Raw genomic sequence first — 24765 nt, forward strand, 5'->3', positions numbered from 1 at the left:
CATCCTCAAATTGGAGTATGAAATCCAGTTGCTTCCAGGGGACATTTCTTTCCATGGCTAATTGCTGAAGGTTAGTTTTAATCTGAGCAGGACCACACATTTCTTGAAAGCTATTTTACCCAGAGATAAAAACACAGCCTACATAATTTCTTTTAAAAAACGTTAGAAATCGCATAATGGGTATGATCACATTCTATTCAATTATTTTTGTTACTTTATTTTGGACATTAGAGGTTGTCAAAGCAAAGTTAAAGCATTTGGCAGATTGTTCTCTCCTGCTGGTTAAAGTTCAAAAGTTCTTAAATTGCTTTTTGTGAACCCATATTTTCGCTGGCAATTTTTTCTGAAGTTCGGGGTCTGCTGATGCTAATCCTGAAGCGATCTGCTTACACATAAAGCTCATTTCCAACTCCTCTCTTCTCATGTAGTCTCATTTTAAAAACCTTTGCAGAGCACATTTGCAAGGGGGAACTAAGAAAAGGTAATTATTTCAGTTTAAATGCTTTAGGCTTTAGATACCGAGTGTCATCCACAGACAAATGGGATGGGATGGAGCAAATTATTTCAGTCTCGTCTCTCTCCTGAGCATTTCACTAAGTCTTAGTGAGGTTCAAAACCAATAAGGTCTTGTACACCATATTGTTGGATACAGAATTTCTTATAATAAAAGAGGGAGGAAAAGAAAAAAAAAAAAAAAGGAAAAGATACCTCCTAGCCTTGTCATGTTCTGTCTCCATCGCGATTGCAATTACTCATGAGGGAGAAGAGGAGAAACAAGTCAGACCCTCGCAAAATCTATTTCGCTGCCTTCACATAAAGAATATTCAGTTCTCTGCTCTGTTAGCAGCTGACCAAAATCTTATCCATTAGAAAAAAATACATCGTGGTAAGCAGTTCTTGAAAATGTTTATAATAAATGGTGAAAGCCAAGCTTCCACTGTGAGATTAACAGTGGGAACAGGATGTGTTCATCAGGAAATAGGTTATTGCCTGACCAGAGTGTCCTGCCGCGTAACCTGCAGGAAAAATGAAGATTTAAAAGCATGCAGCACAAAGAGTTTATTTGATTTCCCCCCCTTTTGCTTTCTTTTGCATATTCCAGGGTTGTTTATCACACATGGTGCTTCCCTCAATGACTCATTTTATGGACAAAAAAGCATCCAATGTTTTGAAGACGTCCCCGCCCCATGCCCCTTGCTCATCCAATGACCTAAGCCTATTAATGTAACAAAGTCACTTGTAGAGTACGGACTTTGTAGCTTGAAAAAAAAAATAATAAGAGAATTGAAAAAGGCTCTGTTCTAGAAGTCAGGATTCGCCCTCACCCTCATCTCAAAGACACAAGAAACCCTGCTGAGGATTATGGTGATTTTCCTGCTTTTTCTTGATTGTAGTCCAGCCTCAGAGCGAGTGGACAGCAGTGCTCTTGAATAATGCGTTCTACTTGGATGATACCTAGAGTAACACAGGAGTGACTAAGAGATCAAATGCACTGGCTAAAAAGCCTTAGGGAAGCATTACGTGTCCGAGGTCTGATCTATTGTCTGGGAGGTCGGAGAGTGTTAATGCACTCTGCAAAGATTACGCTCCTTCTCTAATTGCTCCGACACTTCCGTAAAGGATTTAAACAGTCAGGAGAGGTGACGCTCCTTGTCAGTTTCTTGTCTTCTGCCTGCCGTTGAAGTTTATCTGTCTTTCCACTGAGACCACTAGATCAAGTCACCCAGCCAGTATCAAAGGCAGACACTCTCTCTGAAAGACCAGGGAAAGCGATGGGAGATGTTATTTACAGCTCCATTATTAGTTGCTCTCTAAATGCTTTGCATTCCATTCTGGTGTTTACATTGTGAAAACGACAGCGTGTCTGTGTTCAAAGGGGGGCTGAAAAGTGTGTCCCAGGCTTCGCTTTGACTTGGGATCAGATTTGTTTTTCATAAATTTCTTCTGAGTGCAGTAAGACCCCCATGTGGCATTCTGCATTTAGGTTATTTTGGTGAAAGACTTTGGGAATGGTGAGCTTGAGGCATTTCCTGTGTGCCGCTTCCCCCACCAACACACACACACACTCACACACACACACACACACTCAGTCACTCCATTCTGAAATGTTTATCCTGCATTAGGCATGTACAAGACGGACCCACGCGTCGGACCTGATAACTTTGTCCAGACCATCAGTGTCCATTTCAAATGTTGTGCAAACACATTTTGGAAAAGCTCTCCTCCCTGCATGGAGGAATGCTAACTGGGTCCTGTGTGTCCAGAGATGACATGGTAATTCTATCCGACGCTGGATGTCTTACATGGCTTTGATTGTAACTCAGTGTTTTCTAAATGACACTGAAAAGCTTCAAGGAAGGTCTCACCTGCTCTCTTCCCCATGCAGTTTGGGACATGTTGGGGATCTGTGTGTTTGAGAGAGGATATTGAACCCTAAATTCAGTGTGCATTGCTGCAGGAATGGGGAGGGCACATTTCACCCTGAGAATTTTCTACCCACTAGACATACTGGCATCGTTGACAGGTATGCATTCCTCTTAGATCAGTTCCCATTGCTCATATATGTAGCCTAGAGCCTGCAATGTAATATTTACATAGCTTTCTTGGGAGGATTTCCTGCAATTCAAGATGGTAGTCTGAATGATGGGTGTGGGGTTTTTTTTTTAAAGAAATCCTTGTATGTCCCATGAGAGTTTCACACTTTTCACTGATGCCACTCTGTTTCACTCATCTTGTATATAGCTGTCGATGTGTTCATTATATGTGTCTCCTGTAGACTCTAAGCAGATGACGAGGACAACCGCTGGGGTGAGTGGCATTTGCGTCAACATCTTCAGAAGAGAATTTCTCTGGTGTCTCCCGACCCTGCTCCTACTTGGACTACCCCTCACGCTTTTTTCTTTTTTTCTTTTTCCTGACTGCATGTTCCCTCGTACTGTCGGCCGATTAGACTGAATGTTTCATCTGTATATAAAAATTAAAAATTCAAACAAAAATCTGGCCCACATGAAGAACAGGCCCTTTGGGCATATGGTTCATTATGCATATTCGTTTAATTACTAAAACACTTGGGATGGCTTCCCTGCCCTTGCTTTCAACTTGCAAAGTTGGATCTCTTCTCTTGCACAGAAAATGTAGCACAGAATTGTGTTCTGAAGGAGGAAAAAAGGGCCTTTGAAGAAATTATTGGAGTTCACCAAAAGGAGGTACGATTCTCAGTATGAGACAGATAGAAGCAGGAATTTCTTTCTCTTTTCCTCTCCCTTTTTAATTATCTTTTTTTTTTTTCTTTATTGATTTTAGACAGAGAGGAAGGGAGAGGAAGAGAGACAGAAACATCAATGAGAGAGAACATCGACGGGCCGCCTCCTGCACGCCCCTCACTGGGGATCGGGCCCACAACCTGGGCATGTGCTCTGACCGGGAATCGAACCGGCGACCTCCTGGTGCATGGGTCGACGCTCAACCACTGAGCCACACTGGGCAGGCTTCCTCCCCTTTTTTGTCTCCTTCTCCCTCCCATTTTTTTTCTTTCTTATTTTTTTAATTAATTTGCTTTGGGTACAGATGTTTCTCCTTTTCCCCCCATTAACACCCTCCTCCCCATTCCCCCCGCCCCATCCCCAGCTTTGTTGTCTATGTCCATTGGTCATGCACACATGCATGTAAGTTCTGTGGTTTATCTCTTCCCCGCAACCCTCCCTCCTCTGAGACTTGTCAGTCTGTACCCCACCTCTATGTCTCTGGGTCAATTTCGTTCATCAGTTTGTTTAGTTCATTATATTCCACAGATAAGTGAGATCATGTGATATTTGTCTTTCTCTGCTTGGCTTGTTTTGCTTAACATAATACTCTCCAGGTCCTTCCATGTTGTCTCAAAGGATAAGAGATCTTTCTTTCTTACAGCTGCATAGTATTCCATTGTGTACATGTACCACAGCTTTTTTATCTACTCATCTACTGATGGACACTTGGGCTGTTTCCAGATCTTAGCTATTATAAATAGTGCTGCTGTGAACATGGGGGTACATATATTCTTTCTTTCTTTTTTTTATCCTCACCCCAGGACATTTTTCCATTTTTTGTTCAGATAGAGTAGGAGGGAGAGGGAGGAAGAGAGAGAGAGAGAGAGAGAAACATCAACATGAAAGGGACACATCGACTGGTTGCCACCCGCACAACCCCAACAGGGCCAGGGACAAACTGCAACTGAGGTACGTGCCCTTAGCGGGAACCGAACCCGGGTCTCCCTGGACCGCAGGCTGACGCTCTAACTGCTGAGCCAAACCACCCAGGGCCATATATTCTTTCTGATTGGTGTTTCAGGTTTCTTAGGATATATTCCTAGAAGTGGGATCACTAGGTAAAATGGCAGTTCAATTTTTAACTTTTTGAGGTAACACCATAGTGTTTTTACTGTGGCTGCACCAGTCTGCATTCCCACCAGCAGTGTACTAGAGTCCCCTTTTCTCCACACCCTTGACAGCACTTGTTTTTGATGATTTGTTGATGGCAGCCATTCTGACAGGTGTGAGGTGATACCTCACAGTTGTTTTAATTTGCATCTCTCTGATGATTAGTGACGTTGAACATTTCTTCATATGTCTCTTGGCCATTTGTATGTCCTTTTTGGAGAGGTGTCTATTTAAGTCCTCTGCCCATTTTTTAATTGGGTTCTTTGCCTTCCTTTTGTTGAGCTGTATAAGTACTCTATATATTTTGGAAATTAACCCCTTATCTGATGCATCATTGGCGATTACGGTCTCCCATAGAGTGGGATCCCTTTCCATTTTGATGCTTGTTTCTTTTGCTGTGCAGAAGCTTTTTAGTTTGATGTAGTCCCACGTGTTCATTTTTTCCTTTGTTTCTCTTGCCTTAGGTGTCGTATCAGTGAAAATTCTGCTGCGTATGATGTCTGAAATTTTGTTGCCTGCCTTTTCTTCTAGAACTTTTATGGATTCACAAGTTACATTTAAGTCTTTTATCCATCTCTCCCATTTCTACCACTGCCCCTGAAGGCTAGTTTTACTGTAGTTAGTTTATATGAATGCCGGCAGGACGGGAATCCGAGACCTAGGATTTAGGTTTCATGTACATTTCTCAGGCCACTGAAGTCTCAAAACGCAGCTAAATTTTATTGGATAGAAAGAGACTTGCAATGAAAGTGTGACTTTAATTGATTTTTCAGGGCCAACAGGTGGTGAGGCTGACATGCCCCAGCCTCAAAGCCACTCCTAATTTGGGGCTGCGCATAGAATAGCTTTATTAAAATAAACAATTTCCTGGCTTCGCTGTTACCTGAACATCTGCCTCTTGGTTTTTAAAGGGCCTTTCAAATATTTTTATTCTGTGTGTAAACGGATCGGATCCTGAAGAAGCCGAGGAGGACTTTCTTTTCTGTTCATGTCATCAAACATATCCTTTTTTTGTGTTTGAAATTAGACATAAACTTTGTTGTTTCGGATTTTTTTTTTGGTGGTGGTTGTTTTGAGAACATTTATTTACCTGGCGTGACAGATTTTGAACATAACAGGCCAGAAATTGAATGTGTAGTTGCTGGGTTTGTATTTGGACTTCTGTGTTGGTGATCCAGTGATTGTTTACGTGAAGGAGTGTGTGTGAGTGTGTGCCCGAAAATATACATACTAGCCAGCCGTGTTTGAGGTTTCTTCTCGGTTCATAGTGTTTTCTCAGCATTGTAGGAAAGCTTTTCAGACTAGTCTTGAAAGCATTTCTGAGAAAAGGATGAGCCAAACCTTGGCATCATCATTGTTTTGAGAGGCAAGTACAAACACGATTTTCTTTTTGATTATGCAAATAGGTAGGCGATCTGAGTAACGGGAGACCTTCCAGGACATTCTTGATCTGATTCCTATGGGAATTGTACTTAGTTATAAATAGCATCGCTCACTAATCACTACTGGAGGGTCCCCGAAGGACACTGAGTATGTTCCGAGCTATTGTGGGATTCCTGTGTCCTTATTACAACCCTGTGTCTTTTAGTGCCAGAAATAAAGCTGGAAGTAGAGTAACTTAATACACTGAACTGCTTTATTCTGTTACTGCACGGATGCTAATTAGATACACTTGCTTTATTACCCAGAGCGTCTTTGCGCTCCTCATTCTGATCCAGTCTTTCTATGAACACAAAGGAGTGAAGTCGTAAGTGTTAGGTTGAAGCTTTTAGTCCAAATGGCAGCCTGATGCTCCTGTGCCCAAAGTCAGGGCGCACCTTGAGAACCCCTGGTGCACGTGGGGTACAGTTAGAGCCCCGTCAGACTTCTTCCATGGACGGTGCTCATGGTGCCAACAGTTATGCTGCGGAAATGAGGGAGAGACGCTCATCGGTCCATTTAATGGAGTTTTGGTTCTTGACCTCTTCAAGATACCCAGCTTTATGGGGAAGAAATGAATGTGTGAGGGTCTGCTATCCCTCCCTTAAATCAGAGCAGACAGTGTGCTCTGAACCCATTTGAAAGATGGGTTTACCCAAATCAGACTCCCAACCGCTCAACGAGAAATGTATCATCTGATTCTGGACCTGAAATTGTGATCATTTTGGCGGGGGGGGTGGGGGGGAGCCGATGGTTGCAGCCTATTGGACACCTTCTTTCTTCATTTAGCTTTTCTACTGGTTCAACTGGCTGATCTACCTTGATGAGTGGTGTGGGGACTTTTATTGGGCCATAGATGAGTGTTTGACGTTTTCCATTTACATAGAGTATGGGGTGGCCAGCAGCATGGTACAAACCATGGTATTTATTATTTTTTTCTTTATTGATTATTCTTTATTTCTAGAGAGAGAGGGTGGGAGAGGGAGAGAGAAACATTGATGAGAGAGAACATCGACTTGCCGCCTCCTGCATGCCCCCCAATGGGGCTTGGGCCCACAACCTGGGCATGTGCCCTGACTGGGAATCAAACTGGCGACCTCTTGGTGCATGAGTTGATGCTCAACCACTGAGCCACACTGGCCGGGTGCAAATCATGGGATTTTAATAAATATTTCACATTAAATAGAGAATAAAGATTATGTACTTAGTAAGAAGCTTGTGTATAAATACAGGTCAGAAGCATTTTTTCTGTTTTTTTTGTTTTGTTTTGTTTTGTTTTTATCCTCACCCGAGGACATTTTTCCATTCTTTTGTTCAGATAGAGTGGGAGGGAGAGAGAGGAAGAGAGAGAGAGAGAAACATCGACGTGAAAGGGACACATCTAGTGGCTGTCACCCGCACGACCAACCAGGGCCGGGGACAAACTGCAACCGAGGTATATGCCCCTAGTGAGAACCGAACCCAGGTTTCTGGACCGCAGGCCGATGCTCTAACCACTGAGCCAAACCGGCCAGGGCCATTTTTTCTGTTTTTTAAAGTACCCTATAGAATATTCAAAAGGGGAAAATAAAAGTGAACAAAAACTCCATCTCTAGAAGAATGTAGTCTAAAAGTCTCTAATGTTAATTTGTATTTAATATCAGAATTTAATATTAGACTTATGTGCCCTTCCTCTAAAATCACAATGGAATCAGCTACATTCTTCATAGAGCTATTCACTATAGTGTTATTGTGAAACCGGCAGTTTGAAAATTGTGTATGTTATTTATTTAAAGTCATAGTGTATAATAAAAATTAAAAAAAAACACATAATCCAGGTGTCTTTCTGCAAAAGCAGTTGGAATAAACTACCAGCTGGGTCATTCCCACACAGAGCTAGAGCTTGTGGGTGGAGTTTTTCTGTAAGAGACCAGGGAAGGCACCCCCACCCCCTCACCCCCCGTCCTCGTGAACTGACCAGGGCATTTTGTGCCATGGAGAAATGGTCAGAGACAATGCCAAATAAACACCAGAAATGGTATATTTCTATGCACCTGGATCTCAAGAAGACAGACAGTTTGAAAATTATATATCATGGCAACCAGAACATGACTTCAAGGAGCAGGCTGAAATATGAAGGTTTTATTGGAGGAAGGAGAGAAAAGTGTGTGAGGACAGGAATAGGCATTTCAGTTCGGGGCTTGATCGGACTTGAGGTTGCCAAAGTCTTTTCTCCATGACTGTTGTCTGCATTCCCGTACTTCTGTCTAGCGGGAGACTGGGCCTCTTGTTATTCCCTCCGTGAGTTCACCCCTTTTACATTGTACGCCTTTATTAGATTTCTGTTGCTCTTGTAACAAATTGCTTACATGTAAGTGGTCTAAGACCACACAGATGTATTACCTTACAGGTCTGGAGGGCAAGCGTCTACCGCAGGTCTCCCTGGGCCACATCAAGGTGTCACAGGGCTGTGTTTCACTCTGCTGGGAGAATCTGTTTCTTTTCCTGTTCCAGCTCCTAATGGCTACCCACATGCCTTGGCTCATGGCTCCTTTCTTCTATTTTTTTTATCCTCACATTTTTCCTTTTTTTTGTTCAGATAGAGCGGGAGGGAGAGAGAGGAAGAGAGAGAGAGAAACATCGAGGTGAAAGGGACACATTGAGTGACTGCCATCTGCACGACCCAACCAGGGCCGGGGACAAACTGCAACCGAGGTACATGCCCTTAGCGGGAACTGAACCCGGGTCTCTCTGGACCACAGGCCGGCGCTCTAACCGCTGAGCCAAACCGGCCAGAGCACGGCCCCTTTCTGCATGCTCACATCCAGCAAGGGCACACTGCTGGGTTCTCACAGGGCATCACCTGGCCTTGCTCCTCCCTCGCTACTTTCTCTGACTGTCTTTCACTTTTAAGGACCCTGTGATTATACTGGATTCAACAAGGTAACCCATGATGATCAGACTCCTATCAGATCTGTAAGCTTAGTTCCCCTTTGCAATGGAACTTAGAAATCCAGGGTATTTCCCTGCATGACTCCACACAATTAATAAACCTCCACCACGTTTAAAGAACCAACATAAACCTATCTTTTCTGTAAAACATCCCTTAGCCTCCCAGCCAAAAGTAGCCTTGTGCTTTCTTCTGGACTATTGGAGTTTCTTTCTAAACTTTTTCTCAGTTTCTCATTTCCTTACCCGTTACCCATAAAATACAGGCACTTTGCTACCAGAATTGTCTAGTCAAGTATCGTATCCTATTATTCCTCTGTTTAAAAACCCACAAATGGCCCGGGCCGGTTTGGCTCAGCGGTTAGAGCGTTGGCCTGCGGTCCGGAGAGACCGGGGTTCGGTTCCCACTAAGGGCACGTACCTCGGTTGCAGTTTGTCCCCGGCCCTGGTTGGGTTGTGTGGGTGGTGACCACTCGATGTGTCCCTTTCACATCAATGTTTCTCTCTCTCTCTCCCTCCCACTCTATCTGAACAAAATATCAAAAAATGTCCTCGGGTGAGGATAAAACAAAAAACAAAAAACAACCCATAAATGACTTCCTATTTCATTTTCAGTTATGTCTTCAACGGACTACAATAATATATAGGTCTTTCCACTAACTGAACCCCACTTAGTTCCCGACCTCATCTCCAGCCCCATCCCTCCGGGATCCAGCTCTGTGGGAGGTTTTACTATCTCCAGGCATGAGAAGCCTTTTAAATTTTTACCATTGTCATGCATTTGGTTATAGTTTTCTTTCTCCTACAAAACTGCTGTCTACTCTAAGCTCCGCCTTTGTCCAGCATCAGGCCAACCAAAGTGATAACTGAGTCAACATCTTCTCATTGATCCAATGAATAGGTGAGCGCTTTTCTGCAGAAATAACTGGTGAAACAGAGACCAGACAAACGTCATCTTCCAAGTGGTGTTCTTTCTGCCTGTATCCCTGTCCACTTGACTTGGACACAGTCATTCATCTGCTTTAAGGAGCATGATGTTGCTGACTCTGCACTTCCTGTACCCCCAGGGCATTTGGGTTGGTTGTCTTGGCAGTGGCCAACATTCTGAAACAGATGTAAAATTATCAGGCTGATACATGTCATAAAAGAAAAGAAACTATCTCCTATTCTTGGATTAGTTGAGGAAACAATGTATTAAGTGATACGACTTGACAGAGTTGGTTTTTTGTTTGTTTGAGAGTTATCCAGATCCCAAGGTGTTTGGGGAAATAGCCACATCATTGAACTTGGTGTCTTGTTATACTTTCTTACTAGTGAGAAAGTTATGTATGTATTCAAAATGGGCGCTAGAAGTATTTTAATTAAATTCAGGGATTAGACCATGATATCCCTCTCAACAGTTTTATTTAACATTGCTTTGTTAGTAGTGATAAAATTAAGAATAAAAAAGCAAGTTGCAGGTAGTAGAAAAGAGGAAACAGAAGCAGATTATGTAGATTACATGACTCTAAAGAAAACCAAAACAATGAAATGAAAAGCTATTTGAAACGATAAGAAAATTCAGTGAAGTTACTAACTAAAAAAAAACACTATATACAAATTATTAGCTCTTATAAGCCAACAGTTACCCATTTGAAAAAAATATTATGAAATAAATTATTAAATGTACAATAGCAACCAAAAAATAAACAATCAATATATAATACCCACAGAATTGTTTTAAATGGTTGAAAACATTTTTAGTAATTGGTAAAAGAACACTTCTGTGGGAGAGGAAGGGTCACTATTTCAGATGCAATAATTTGCCTCCTCGAAGTTTGTAAGTTACAAGAGTGATTTTTTTCAGCACTTAGGAGCTGACAGCTGATAACCACGAGTTATCTTATTTCATATCTGGACGACCTGTGAGTTTGAAAAGAGAGTGAGACATACGTCTTGAAATAATGTGCCCAAGATTTCACTCCCCTCATGAAGTGATTGCCATGTGTTCTTTTCTTCTTTGTCCTACTAATGAGGGTGTGACTGGGAAGTAGAGCCATGTCTTATTTGCATCCATGTCTCCTGTGACCATTGTGACAGAGATGCTTGGGTTCAAACCCAAGCTCTTGTTTGTCCTTTTTATGGTAGGGGTCACAGATTCAAAGGCTGATAGACATTGGGCAGGTTATGGGCATACCTTGTCTGATGTGGGCATTTCTAGCCCTTCATTTTCTTCGGAGCATCTAGCCTCCAAATGGGAAGATTTTAAGCTTTTTAAAGAGAATTTGGAAATATGATTTTTTAAAAATCTGAAATATGTGGATTTTGACATTGGCAGCCAGTTTTATTATTATTATTTCTTAATCCTCACCAGAGGATATTTTTCTATTTAAAAAAAATTTTTTTTTTTAGATAGAGTGGGAGGGAGAAAGAGAAATCGATGTGAGAGAGACACATCAATTAATTGCCTCCTGCCCGACCCTGACTGGGGATCAAACCTACAACCTCGGTACATGCCCTTGACTGGGATTTGAACCCAAGACTCTCTGGTCTGTGGGCGGACGCTTTAACCACTGAGCCAAACCAGCCAGCCCTTGACAGACAATTTTAAAAATAATCTCTCCAGTTGAAATAAACTTTACTGTTGGTAAAATTTGGTGTGTGATCTGCCTCTTTGAGACCTTGGACTTCCGCATACAACTTTACCTCCATTCTGGTACAACAACTCCAGGAGCAAGACACTGAATAGGTCTGATAGGATAATGGGATTTCCAGGTACGGAACTCTGTGTCTATTCCAGAGGGTGACTGGCCAATTCATTTCTTCCTCTTTCTACCAGTTCTAAAACTGTGTTAATCATTGCATGTGTGTGTGTGCGTGCGTGCGTGCGTGTGTGTGCATGTGTGTGCGCGCATGCATGCTAACTTGTTTATAACTTTGTAAAACCTACTGTAGAGTCCTTGCTTTAATTTCTGGAAGTCAATGAGGAGGAATTTAAGAATGTTCCCATACTGTTTTCTCAAGCAGGGATGTACTCTTGTCTCCAATCAGGTGTTTTTGGTCACTGTCTGGAACTTCGAACTGTACATGATTCCCCTGGCACTGTTGCTGCTCTTCGTGTATAATTTCGTCAGACCCACGAAAGGGAAGGTCGGCAGCCTCCAGGACAGCCAGGTGAGCGACGATTCCAATACTCCTGATGTTTGACTAGAGCCGAATGTGTTACCAACAATAAACAGCACCCCCGGCACCAAATCAGGGCCCAAGTCCATTTGGCTTGAGCCACCCTGCTCATATGTCCACGTTATGGACGAGATCCGACATCAGCTGTAATCCGGGGCTTCCTTGTACAGCGTCTTGTTTCTGTCTCTTGGCCTATTGTTTTTCAGAGCCGGGCCACCTCTCTGGTTCTTGGTCACCTTTTCCACGCCCACAGCGAGTGTCTGTGTGCACGTCTGGTACTCCATAAGGTTACTGAGAAGGACACTCTCACCCACTGGAAAAAGTCTTTGGTGGGACCCAGAACATCCAGAAGGTTGCCACCAGCCTCTCCACCCGGCACCCAGTGCCACGTTTGCATCTGGCCCGAAAGCTCAGGGGACTCTCGGAGGCTTGCCGAAGCCCCAGAAAGACCTTCTCAAACACCTCCTCCCCCCACTTCTTTTCCTTCTGTTCCATCCCTTCTCCCTGGGTCCCCTTCTCCCAGCCCAGGGATGTCCTCCTGCCCCACGTGAACAGGAACTCACACTGATAGGCTTCCTTTAGGATATAATCTCGGCATCCCAGACTCAAAACCCCAGCTTTTTAAACAAAAATCTAAGGTTTTGCGACTTGGTAATAGAGCAGCTTCCCATTGGGTATTGTTTTTTTTTTTTTTAGACTCCAAAGGTGACCATCTTCCCAATTTTTCCTTTATAATGTTCTCATTATTTTTAAAAAAATCGTCACCGAAGTAACGGATAGTAAAGGAATACTTCCGGCATTCTTAGGGATACAGGGGACACAGGGAAAGAGTTTTTTTGGCAGGGAGTAAAGCCACAAGCAAATTCAAAATTCTGTTCTGTCTGAGTTTGATTAATGGAGTAGACAAGGGTGTGTATCAGTAATGAACCATCTAATAAATAAATAGCTTTAAATTACAGGTTCTTTTAAGAACTAAGATTCAAAGAGATAAAGATGAGGGGAAATTTCACCAAGAAACATCTATAATAAAAATGTCAACTAACATTTTTACCATCTTCATTCAGATTTTATTTTTCTAGCAGTATATATGATGTGTATGTTTATAGCATGTATATGTATATATATTTGTATATAGACATAAACATGGATACATGAGTATACTGACATATATATGTACATGTAAATGTATATGTGTATATAAAAACTTTTAAATATATAAAACATTTTCAAATTCATTACCTAATTGAATCTTGCTAACACCACCATGATGGAGGCAAGAATTGCTATTTTCATTTTACGCTCGATAAAATTAAGGCCCAGAATGGCAAAGTGATTTGCTCAAAGTCACACAGCAAAAGGTGTTGGAAGTGTCTTGAGCTGATGGCTTCTAAGTCCTAATCACAATGTTTCGTCTCCCAAAACATGTTTTCATTATATTGTTTTTTTTAATAAATTCTCACCTCACCCATGGATATTTTTCTATTTATGTTCAGATAGAGTAGAAGGGAGGGAGAGAGGGAAAGAGAGAGAGAGAGAGAGAGACAGACAGACACAGACAGACAGACACTGACGTGAGAGGGGCACATCAACTGGTTGCCTCCCACACAACCCTGACCCAAGGCCGGGAACAAACCACAACTGAGGTACGTGCCCTTGGCCGGAATCGAACCCATGACTCATTGGTCCGCAGGCCGATGCTCTAACCGCTGAGCCAAACCGGCTAAGGCGATTCTATTTGTTTTTATCCATTTGCCTTCGTGACAGCTGCTTGCAGCCAGTGGCGAAGGGGTGAGTTCTCCAGCATCACGGAGTGTCATTCCACCTGCTAGTTGAAGCTCATGGGGTTCTGGGAGGTAGTGTATCACCAGCCCTGGAGAAACTGTTTGATGACTACTCGGTGGCTTTATGGAGCATAGCAGAGTACTCTCTGGGTACTTCAGAGCTACTGGCTTTTAAGGGCATGATATTGACAAGTGTTTTTTCCATGAGAACAGTGACAGCATTCCTGCCCTTTGCAAGGTTAAGTGGAAAGGTAAGTGTTCAAGCTGAAAATAGCTCCTGTTTTTCTAATATCCAGCATACTTTGTGAACTACTGAACCCATTTGATTGTGAACCAATATCTGTTACCTTTAAAATATTGCAGTGAGCCCAGCCGGTGTGACTCAGTGGATTGAACATCGTCCCATGGACTGAGAGGTCCCAGTTCAATTCCCCATCAGGGCACATGCCTGGGTTGTGGGCTGGATCCCCAGTAGGGGGCATGCAGGAGGCAGCTGATTGATGTTTCTCTCTCACATCAATGTTTCACTCTCTCTCTCTCCCTTCCTCTCTCTGTAAAAAAAAAAAAATCAATAAAAACATATTTAAAAAAATAAAATATTGCGGTGATATGATTGAAATGTCCCTATGAGATAGACAAGAGCCTAAAACTCATCCGAACCAACCTGTTGGCATTACAGCTGGTGCTGTGACCCCTGAATTAAAGCCAGGCGCTCGGTAGTTCAGATCAGGGCTGTTTCCTTCCCTCACCTGTTCGCCGCCCAAACCCAAAGCCCAGGCAAAACAATAATACCGTATAGAAACCTGTAACTTATTCTTGAGATTGATTACATTCAGACTAATGCAGTTCTACTGTCTAATGTTTCAGTAATGGCCCCAAAGGAAAAGAGAAATCATTATAACAATGAGCCGCGCACAAACGGAGTGTGGTAGTCTCAGCCTTAACGTAGCAGTCGGTTCATTTGTCAGAACAAGAACAAAACTGTTTACAGAAAGTACAACTCAGCAATGCGTTCTCAAAGCTGGACGTGTTCAAAGGGCACTTGCCTAATAGCTATATTTATAGTGAAGTTTTATGGAGATGATGCATACTGTTTATATACTTCTGCCGCGGTGTCCCTGAACTTCCAAAGCATTCTTTTTAAGAGTATTTAAAAACATTGTATTTTAAATATACTAGTGCTTAAATTTTAAAGAAAAAAATTTTTTTTCTTTTTTTTAATGTGAATGAGTTTAGTTTGCATTTGGTGATTTCCGCTGATGTTTCATTAACACATTGTGGTCTTCCTTGCAGGAGAGCACAGACTTAGATGATGAGGAGGAGGAAGATGACAAGGTGAGTGTGCCCAAGAAAACACACGAAAGGGGGGCGTTCATGTGTTTAGCTGATTGCTTTCTTCCTGGTTGAGTCCAGTGCTATTTTTCGGTACTATCGAGTGACCAGTATATTTATATTTTTGTAATTTACAAAGAATATCCCTTTTGAAGATATATATATATATATGTTCACCTTCTCCGTGGGGCACGCAGGGTAGACGGCCGCCAGCTGAAGTCACAAGCAAATCGACTGGAAGTGTCCTCCTCTGGGTCCGTGTCTGCACGCTGTGGGGTGGTCACCCACCCCAGAGCCTGTCACCTCCCCAGCTGTTGCTGGCAATGCTTCCACTATACGTCTGCGTACATCTGTCCTTTCCCCTCTCCTGGGAGACTCTCGCAAGTCTGTTGCTTTCGTTGTCATTACGCTTTCAGACAAACCTTCTGGAATAAAATGAAAAACAGTGCAATGCCAAATGCGTCGCTACCAGCCTAATGGGCTTCCAGTCCCTCCGAACCTGTAGTCCACGCGGCGCGATCGTAGTGCGTAGGATGCTTGGGGAGGAAAAGGGCAAGGGGGGAAGGACTCCGTAGCCGATATAAAGTGCCCAGGAACTAGAAATGAATTCAAAGAGCCTTAAAATGAATCAAGAGAGCCAGATGGTTCTGCCCATTTGTAGCAAACTGAGGGGATTACAAAGTAAATCTGCTCTGTCGTGTTATAAAAAAAAAAGCTCATTTTCTGCAAAATAATAGAGGAGCGAACTATTTTAGACAAGTGAATCACCTTTCTTCAGAAGAAAGGGCACACGGATGCTTTCTTCTTGATGAATTGATATGGGTGGCCCCCGAGTGACATCACGGCTTGCACATTCGAAGTCACAGGCAAGCCAAAGTGAACGAGGGGATGGTTTACCAATCAAACACAAGTCTTAATGACGTTGTGTAAACCAAGGCTTGGAAGTGAGGAAGACTCCTTTCTGTTTGGCCGGCCCTTTGTAAGCCAGCCACCCATGGATGGGGTAGTAACCTGCCCTTTAGAGATCATTGTGACCACGCGGCCTTGGCCCATCTGGTAGAGGAGAGCATCTAACAGGAAGAAAGACAGTGAATGAACAATGGGGGCTCAGTAAGTTGACAGGCAACAACATTAGCCCATGGACTCTAGCCCAGGGGTGGTCAAGGTCTAACCTTACACTGAGGTGTCTCAGGGGCCATCTCGGGGTCTGGCTGTAGGGCCACTCGGGCTGTGCTTCAAGCCTTCTGAGGCGCGGATGACTGGGGCGGAACCACAGCCTCTACACGAGGAGCCGGGAGCTGTTCCGTCCACCCAAGCGTGGCTGGTTGGGCTGGGACGCCACAGGCCAGCAGCAGCTCACCCCACACGGAGGCCACTGGTTCTGGGCCTCTCCCCACTTCCTCCTGGGCAGCTGTGTCCGTGAGATGCTGTAATTGCAGTATTGTCACAGGACCTTCGACAGCGTCAGCATGGCCATGTTTGTTTTCTTCCTCGCTGTTACATTTCTGTGAAATATTCTAGAGCAGGTGTTCTCACCCTCCCTAATGCCGCGACCCTTTAATACAGCTCCTCGTGTTGTCCGGGGCCACCTGCACATGGGCGCACCCGCCTGGAGACAGATATAGGAGCGGTGTCTCTGTTCCTAAGACCACCGGGAATATGTGTTTTCCGATGGTCTTAGGCGGCCCCTGTGAAAGGGTCGTTCGACCCCCGAAGGGGTTGCGACCCACAGGTTGAGAACCGCTGTTCTGGAAGACTACGTCAAACATGAAAATGTGACTTCTGTTCAGGCCTGTTCTGCTTAATGCAACCCTTCTATTGTTTGGCGAGACTGTCTTCCACCCTCCCTTCTGTAAGGGACTTGTAACCAAAGTGATGTTCAACTAACGACCTCGGGAGCACACCTCGTCCGCGTACATGTTACAATCTGTTATTCCCTCCCCATGGATAGCAGCCCCCACAAGTGAGCTGTGCTCGTCATAGACTGCACCCCCAGGCCCCGAAATGCCACCCTCCGTGGTGTGCTGTGTCACGGGCTTACCCGCACGGCCCTTCTGGCTCCTGGTGCATGTTAGATATGACAGGCCATGCTTCTGGGAACTGTAACACACCCAGCGAGACAGGAACTGTTTACAAATTATAAACACACAGCCGTTTCCTTCCAAACTAGAAGAAGAGAGGCAACTCCTTTCTCCCCAAACTATCCATCTTGAGAGTGACACTCCTTAATTGCCAGCACCCCTTCCCACCAAACACCACCACAGACAACCGGGGAGATGAAAGCCCACCAGCCCCCTCGGAGCAGATTTCTCAGGAGCTGGACACCGTCCCGTATTCTGCCTGTCTCCCAGGCACAGACCAGGACGAGGTCTGCGGTCCGTCATACTTCATTGTCTGCAGCAGGGATTGTTGTAAAATGACATCATTGTAGCCTCTCGCCCCCTTCTCATTGTTCAAAGCCCATGGCAGTGACCTGTATTAGAAACCAAATCAGTCTGCACAATTTTGCCTGCCTTTCTTTCCTGGGTTCTCAGTGATAACATAGAACTTTCAGGTGACCATTCTTTGGCCTTCAGGAAACTAAATGTACAAATTAAACTTGGAAGAGAGGAACATTTTCTTCTTTCTGATACCTGATGGGTCCCACGAGAAACCGGCTGTTACAAGTATAGTTTGCGAGCACCCCAGAACACAGATAATGACCGAGTTCAGCCGGCAGCAATCAGGTGACATCGCCTATGTGTACTAGATTTCATATGTGAAACCCTTCTTTGTGAGCCTTATTTGTACGGATGGATTACAATGAAGATTGCATTAATTTCCTTCACAGTAAAGGTCAGTAATTGAAGCATGAACCAAGAAACTATTGTGTAAAATGCTATATTCCATACTTAGGAAAGGTCATGCAACGCAATAATATCTTGTTTTCATTGTGGAAGGTATAAATACTTGCATTAGAGTTTCTTTCTTTTTCCAGCCCAGCAGTTACCTACATGGAATATTTGAGCATTTACTATTAATATCAGGAAGGAAAAATTGTAAAGGCATGTAATAATAATTTTTTTAAAAACCTGATTATTGCTGTCATAAACTAGACCGTGGTGCCTGCTTCGTGGGCCGCTTTGTTTTTAGCTAAGCCATCAGAATAGAACTTAAATTATCTGTTTTTTTTTTAGAATGATCAATGAGTTCACATTTGCCTTATAGTGTTTAGGGGGGGGGGAAATTACCCTCTTGTATTAATTATGGGTGAAAAACAGATATAGATGTTCTCTTTTAAGAAAACAAGGAACATCTGATCTACTTCTGTTGATCAATTATGGAACATTTTATATGGAAAGGATGCATATAAATATTATACTATATCATTTCACAAGTTAGGATGTCATCATTAACATTTAAGTGCTTTTTAAACCATCAGTTTAGTGTTTAAAATGATTTCCACTCTCCAAACTGATTAGTTCACTCCTCACCAGTCAGGCAGAGCCTTCTTAGAGAAGGTAGCATGTGGCAGATGTATTAAGAAGGAATTTTTGCTGTAGGTTAATCTGCACAGTCATTTGGATGAGTTGGGTAGGACCAGCATGCACAGTCCTTGGGATGAGTTGGGTAGGGCCAGCATGCACAGTCCTTTGGATGAGTTGGGTAGGACCAGCATGCACAGTCCTTTGGATGTGTTGGGTAGGACCAGCATGCACAGTCCTTGGGATGTGTTGGGTAGGGCCAGCATGCACAGTCCTTTGGATGAGTTGGGTAGGACCAGCATGCACAGTCCTTTGGATGTGTTGGGTAGGACCAGCATGCACAGTCCTTGGGATGTGTTGGGTAGGGCCAGCATGCACAGTCCTTTGGATGAGTTGGGTAGGACCAGCATGCACAGTCCTTTGGATGTGTTGGGTAGGACCAGCATGCACAGTCCTTTGGATGTGTTGGGTAGGACCAGCATGCATAGTCCTTTGGATGAGTTGGGTAGGACCAGCATGCACAGTCCTTTGGATATGTTGGGTAAGACCAGCATGTACAGTCCTTTGGATGTGTTGGGTAGGACCAGCATGCACTGTCCTTTGGATGAGTTGGGTAGGACCAGCATGCACAGTCCTTTGAATCAGTTGGATAGAACCATCATGCCCCATTCCCTGTGTTTCATTATTTTCAGTAAGAGAAGATCAATTGCAGTATCTCAACCAAGACGAGCATTTTTGGAGGAAGTCTCACAATCTAATAGAGTAGTTTTACTTATGATTCCTTTGCAACTTAAGAGTGTTCAAAACACAGCAAGTTAGTTTGATTCGTGATTTTTTTTTTAAAACTGTTGACTAAGCAGTGGTATGCTGAGAGGATAAGGTATGGTATTTTTAAGAAAATAAAAAGTCAAAGAAAATTTTTGAAAGGTGAACACTCATTGAATAGATACACTCACATTTGAAAACTATATCCAGGGCATATTGCAGAGAGCCTGCTTATAGATAGCTCAGGGGAATAAAGTAAATGGCCATTCTGATTTAACTGCTTTTAATTTGATTTAATGTGAATCTTAGTGATGAACTAATTTAATTGCTAACATTTCTACCGTACCATCTTAGTTTTGAGACTTTAGTATTAAAATGGATCCCAGCCAATTCTTAATGATTAGTATATGCATGTTTGAAGGAGAAGGAATTGGCTTTCTTACTTCCTACAGTCTTTTCCCTGACATGTTGACTAGCTCAGATTTTCCTCTTAAACATAAAACCTCCATTCTTGGAAACGTGTTGGCTTCATTACCTTTAGAAGTAATCCAGAAATGTTATTAATCTGACCTTTTGAAGCATTATTCAACCTACTTATTATCAGGCTCATGAATCCTAGTACTTGTGGATTTGCTGCGAGATTTCTGTCAGGATTATAATTGTCATATTATTCTAAAATACTGTGAAATATAATATACCAGGCTATAAATTGGATGGATTATCTACCCTTCTATTAGCTAATGTGCACTAACAGAATACAGTCAGAGGCTCTGATTTTATAGAGTATATTTCACTTTCCATTGGTTAAAATTTCTACATCATGCTAATGTAGACTACATTGGACATTGTGTCTCAATTACCCACAGGTCGTTGTTTTTCTGAGGACAGTAGCTGTTCCTCTCATCTTTCCTAATGAAACCCCTTGTTTCAGTGTGGTTCGCACTCAGTTCCAATTACCCGATGAGTTTAGAAGGTAATTGATAGATAATTTACAAGATAATTGCTAGAAAGACGAGGGGCAACCCCTTTTTTCCTCAAGGGAAAAGTAATAACGTAACTAATAAATGACGCAAAAGTAATAATTTAAAACCAGATCATTTAGAATAAGAATTAGTTAAGTATAATTAGATTTAAAAATAATATTTGTAGAGTGTTTACAATTTCCTGGCTGTTTTTATATGTTTCAGTTCACTCAGTACCCAAACCATTAAATTAGCTATTTCCCCACCTACAAATGAGCAAACCTGAATTGAGGGAAATGAACTTGAGAGGATGGTAGCGAGACCGAACCCAGCTCCTCTGACCTAAATCATATTTGTGTTTGACCGTGCCACATGATTATGGAGGAAACATGTCATTAAATTATTGGTTTATTTTTCTGCATTCATCATTATACATGTATGGAGTGTTTTCTCTGGAGGAGAGCGTCTAGGTACAGAGATTGCAATAAAAGCAAGGTGCTAAAGCCAATAATCAGAGCGTGGTGTGATGCTCCTTTTAGTAACGTATGTACCTTGTGTTGGGCAGTGGAGATGAAGTGCGTGGGTGAATCAGGAACGCAGAGGAGTTGTTGTTTAAGCTCAGGCTTAGGGTGATAAGAATAACTTGTTGCATTGCTTGGTCACATACATACTTTGTCTTCCACACTCCTCACTTCCCCATCCCAAAGGAAACTACAGGGCACCCAGCTCATTGTGTGTTTAGCTACAGTAGTTACAGGTAGAGAAAACCAGCAACCCGGCCCGCCTTGTGGTCACAGGCACGGCATCTGTCAGTCGGCTCGGAAAAACATTTAATGAATGTTGAAGCCAAAAACACGTGTTGGTAACTACCTGTCAGTGTGCAAGCACTGTCTGTAACGAACAGATAGATAGAGCGATGTAGATCCACTTAGATATTATATTCATTCAGATCCCAAACAGTGTTTTATGTTCATTTTCAAAAGCAAAAGTACTCCTAGAGAGGGAGATACTCTCCTGAAAGAGTAATGATTTCCTTTCCCTCATGGTAATGGCATGCATGATGGAGTTGACTCTGGGTGTGTGTGTGCGTGTGTGTGTGTGTGTGTGTGCGTGTGTGTTTTCATGCACGCAAAACACATCTCATGGGAAGAAGCCCTAAAGACAGTTCCCAGTGCAGTAAGCCAGGATTCCCAAAAAACAATTTTTAATCTTGTATATCAGAAATATTGCTGCTTGTTCTTTGTTATGACAGATGTTGAGAGGTTTTTTTTTTTTTTTTTTTTCCCCTCCAAGCTAAATGCCACTCAATCTATTTCTGATGTTTATACTTTTTTCAAGTTTTCAAATCGCAGGCTTTTTAATAGTCGGTGGAATGAAACAGACCAAACAGGCTCCCATTTGTAGTCTAAAGTTATCTTTTTGCATCTTTGCTCTAGATGGCTGGAATTTCCAGGAGGATCTTGAGATAGAAATTTTGCACGGATACCTTTTGGGAACCCTGTGAATCCTGTGACAAATACAACTCAATTTTTAAGCATGTCCAAGAGATTCTTCCTGATATGGTCAATTTTCAGGACCATGTCTTTGGTTTTGCTTAGGTCATTAAAGAGAAAGGAGAATTTGTCCTAAATCAGAAAAGGAGGAAAGATTTAAAGCCACATACTGAGTATGTAATGAATTCTTAGTTGTAAATTCACTGTGATGGTGTTAATTCTCTCCCACAAAGCTATACTCACTGGAGACATGGGGAAGGCAACAGGGCCTTGAAGAAGGAAATATTTGCTTCTTGATTTATTTTATTTTTAATGAAGGAACAACTTTGTTACAACCAAGGTACATTATTCTTAATTCAACTGCTTACAAACTTAGCCAAAAGACTCAGTTTTTGTGTGTGACATTTTAGAAACAAATGGACAATGAAAAAATGGTGATCTTGCCTTTATTTTTATATAATATACATGTTGAGGTTACAGAGTTGGTGGTGTCATTATTTTCCTTACAACGCTTTCTTTATACACAACAGAGGAACGTAATGAAATTTGACTTCTGGACCTGAAAAGTTCCATCTCTCCTGTTATGTGGTGATACTGGCTTGGCTCCTAAACTAGACCCTAAATCATTACGCCTCTGGGGGTTTTCAAATGTGTAATAAGTAAAATCCATTCTTTTGCAAAAACCGAAAAACATGTTGTTAGCCGCAATTACATTGTTCCTTGGTTTCATCACACCCGTGGCTATCACTACCTTTCTTACTCATTTCCCGCAAATAATTGGAAGCCTCTTATGTTAAGGAAAAATGTAAGCACATGTGATCGCGGCTGCCTTTCTGAATGAATCACCGTCGCTCCTCCGGGGGAATGCGGTAGCAACCCAGATGCAATGTTGTGTTTGCTAAACTGTGTTACCACCACACTCCCCGGTTCGATCTGAAATGTGTAAATAGAGCCAGCATGTTGCAGATAGAACTGCCAGATAATCTCGGCTAACCCAGAGCAACGTGACCAGACTTGTCCCGGAAAATCACCGCTCTCGAAACTTTAATCAACCCCGGGATCGTTTCGACTAGACCGGAGGTTGCTTACTCATCCTTTGGGCTCTGCGTTTTTGAAGGGGAGGTACTGATGTGCGTACCTACCAGCGCTTTACAGACGATGTGATGTTTCATTCTCCAAAGATGCCCTGGATAACCAGATTGCAACTCACCAAGGGTAAGGGACTTGCCAGGGGCACAAAGCCAATAGATGACAAGACCAGCATTGAACCCAGTGGTCTCTGACCCCAGAGCCTGTTACTGGAATTGGGACCTCTCATGATGTATGTCGTGGTTTTTTTTGTTTTTTGTTTTTGCCTTCTAACACCCAGATCATAAAAGAGGAACATGATATTGTGAGAATCATTTATGATTTTGGTGCACTAACTCATACTTTCTCTACAACCAGAACATCCGCATTTGGGTATTTCATCAGGGAAGAAAGAAAACCAGTTAACTGAAATAGGAGATTTTTATGAAATTGAGTCCCATGGAAATTCGAGGCATTTTCCAAGAAATTGTTTTGACCTAAACTCTAGGCTGCTGAAAAGAGAAAGCCACTTTGCCCCTTGAGGTCAAATTCCCCGATGCCTTCAAATCCCCCTTGGTAAACGTGAATACTGATGTGGCCGACAGAGATGGGTTTTCACCATTCATAGACATCGGTGGGTTGCTGAGCATGAATTGGGTCACTCTGGTAGCCGATCTAATTTATAGTGCAGACTGGTTAACGAATTAGCGTTAATAAGAGAGTAAGGAAAATGAGGATAGAAAACTAGGGTGGAAAAAGTAGAACTGTCTGGGAAATTTGACGTTGCAAGAGGAAACAGTGAACCTGACTTCTCCTTCTGTGCTGAATGTTTGGATAAAGGACTACAGACCAGATGGTAAGGGGTTATTCAAGCCGTCCCAGCATACTTCACTGAAGACGGGTGCCAGTGGTCCACTCTGACCTCTTGCCCCTCTCTTTGGTCTGTTTCAGCTAAGGAGCTTCATAAACAAGGGCAGTTGCGGGGGAGGAGTGATGGTGTGTGTGTGTGTGTGGGGGGGTGCTTTTGGACGTTTCTCCCATATTGGTGCTTTTACCCCCAATCACGACAGGGTGGTAGATTCTCCCTTACTCCATCCATGGGTCCAGTTGGATGGAACAGAGAATGGGAGTGGGAAGTGGGGTGGTCAGTGGGGGAGAAAGGGGAGATATCTGTAATATTTTCAACAATTAAAAAAAATAAAGTCAGTTAAACAATGTTAAAATGAACCTGGCTGGTGTGGTTCAGTGGACTGAGCATCATCCCATGGACTGAGAGGTCTGGGTTTGATTCCCAGTCAGGGCACATGCCCAGGTTGTGGGCTCGATCCCCAGTAGGGGGCGTGCAGGAGGCAGCTCATCAATGTTTCTCACATTGATGTTTCTATCTCTCTTTCTTCCTCTCTCTAAAAAAAAAAAAAATCAATAAAACATATTAAAAATATTAAAATGAAAAAAATAGAATGAAATATTTTCTCTTTTGCTGCACACTTTATTGGAGAAATGGTCTCTTAAATTTAGTCACTTTTGCTCAATAATTTAGTGTAATCTAACCCAAGTAAAATTCTAGGTAGGAAGATAAAGTTTTGTTAGTTATTTGAGCATTTAGGTTCTATATATTAGATGTATCAACTACAATGGTCCAGTTAGACAAGAGTTGAGAGAACGCTTGATCAATTCTAGGTACAGTGGGTTTCATAAGATAGAATATGGCATCAAAATATTAGAAATAGAGTCAACATTTCACTCTTTAGGGAATCTTCTTTTCTCCATTTGAGTAATTTCTAAATTTTTTGTATAAGCCTCACTACTTAACATGGTAAGACACATTTAAGGTTTTCTATAAGCCAAGTGAGGATACTATTTTTAGGCTGAATTCCAGTTCATATGAAGCATTAGAGTCCGAGGGAGATGGTCTTATATTGGCTCCCAGTTCCGTGAAGAAAAAAAGAATAATTTTGGGCGGGGGGACATCCTCC

General features: G+C 42.6%; 1 protein-coding gene across 3 annotated transcripts in view; it reads left to right on the forward strand.

Moving 5' to 3' along the window:
- Positions 1-24765, forward strand: part of MCTP2 (multiple C2 and transmembrane domain containing 2) — a 160775-nt gene that overhangs the window by 122421 nt on the left and 13589 nt on the right. For all 3 annotated transcript variants that reach the window (XM_036277870.1, XM_036277872.1, XM_036277873.1), the window contains 2 exons: positions 11793-11915; positions 14999-15040. In XM_036277870.1, the coding sequence (XP_036133763.1) occupies positions 11793-11915; positions 14999-15040 (165 nt within the window). The remainder of the gene's footprint in view (positions 1-11792; positions 11916-14998; positions 15041-24765) is intronic.

The sequence above is a fragment of the Molossus molossus genome, unplaced genomic scaffold (assembly GCF_014108415.1).
Source record: "Molossus molossus isolate mMolMol1 unplaced genomic scaffold, mMolMol1.p scaffold_m16_p_24, whole genome shotgun sequence".
In the NCBI taxonomy this organism is placed as follows: Eukaryota; Metazoa; Chordata; class Mammalia; order Chiroptera; family Molossidae; genus Molossus; species Molossus molossus.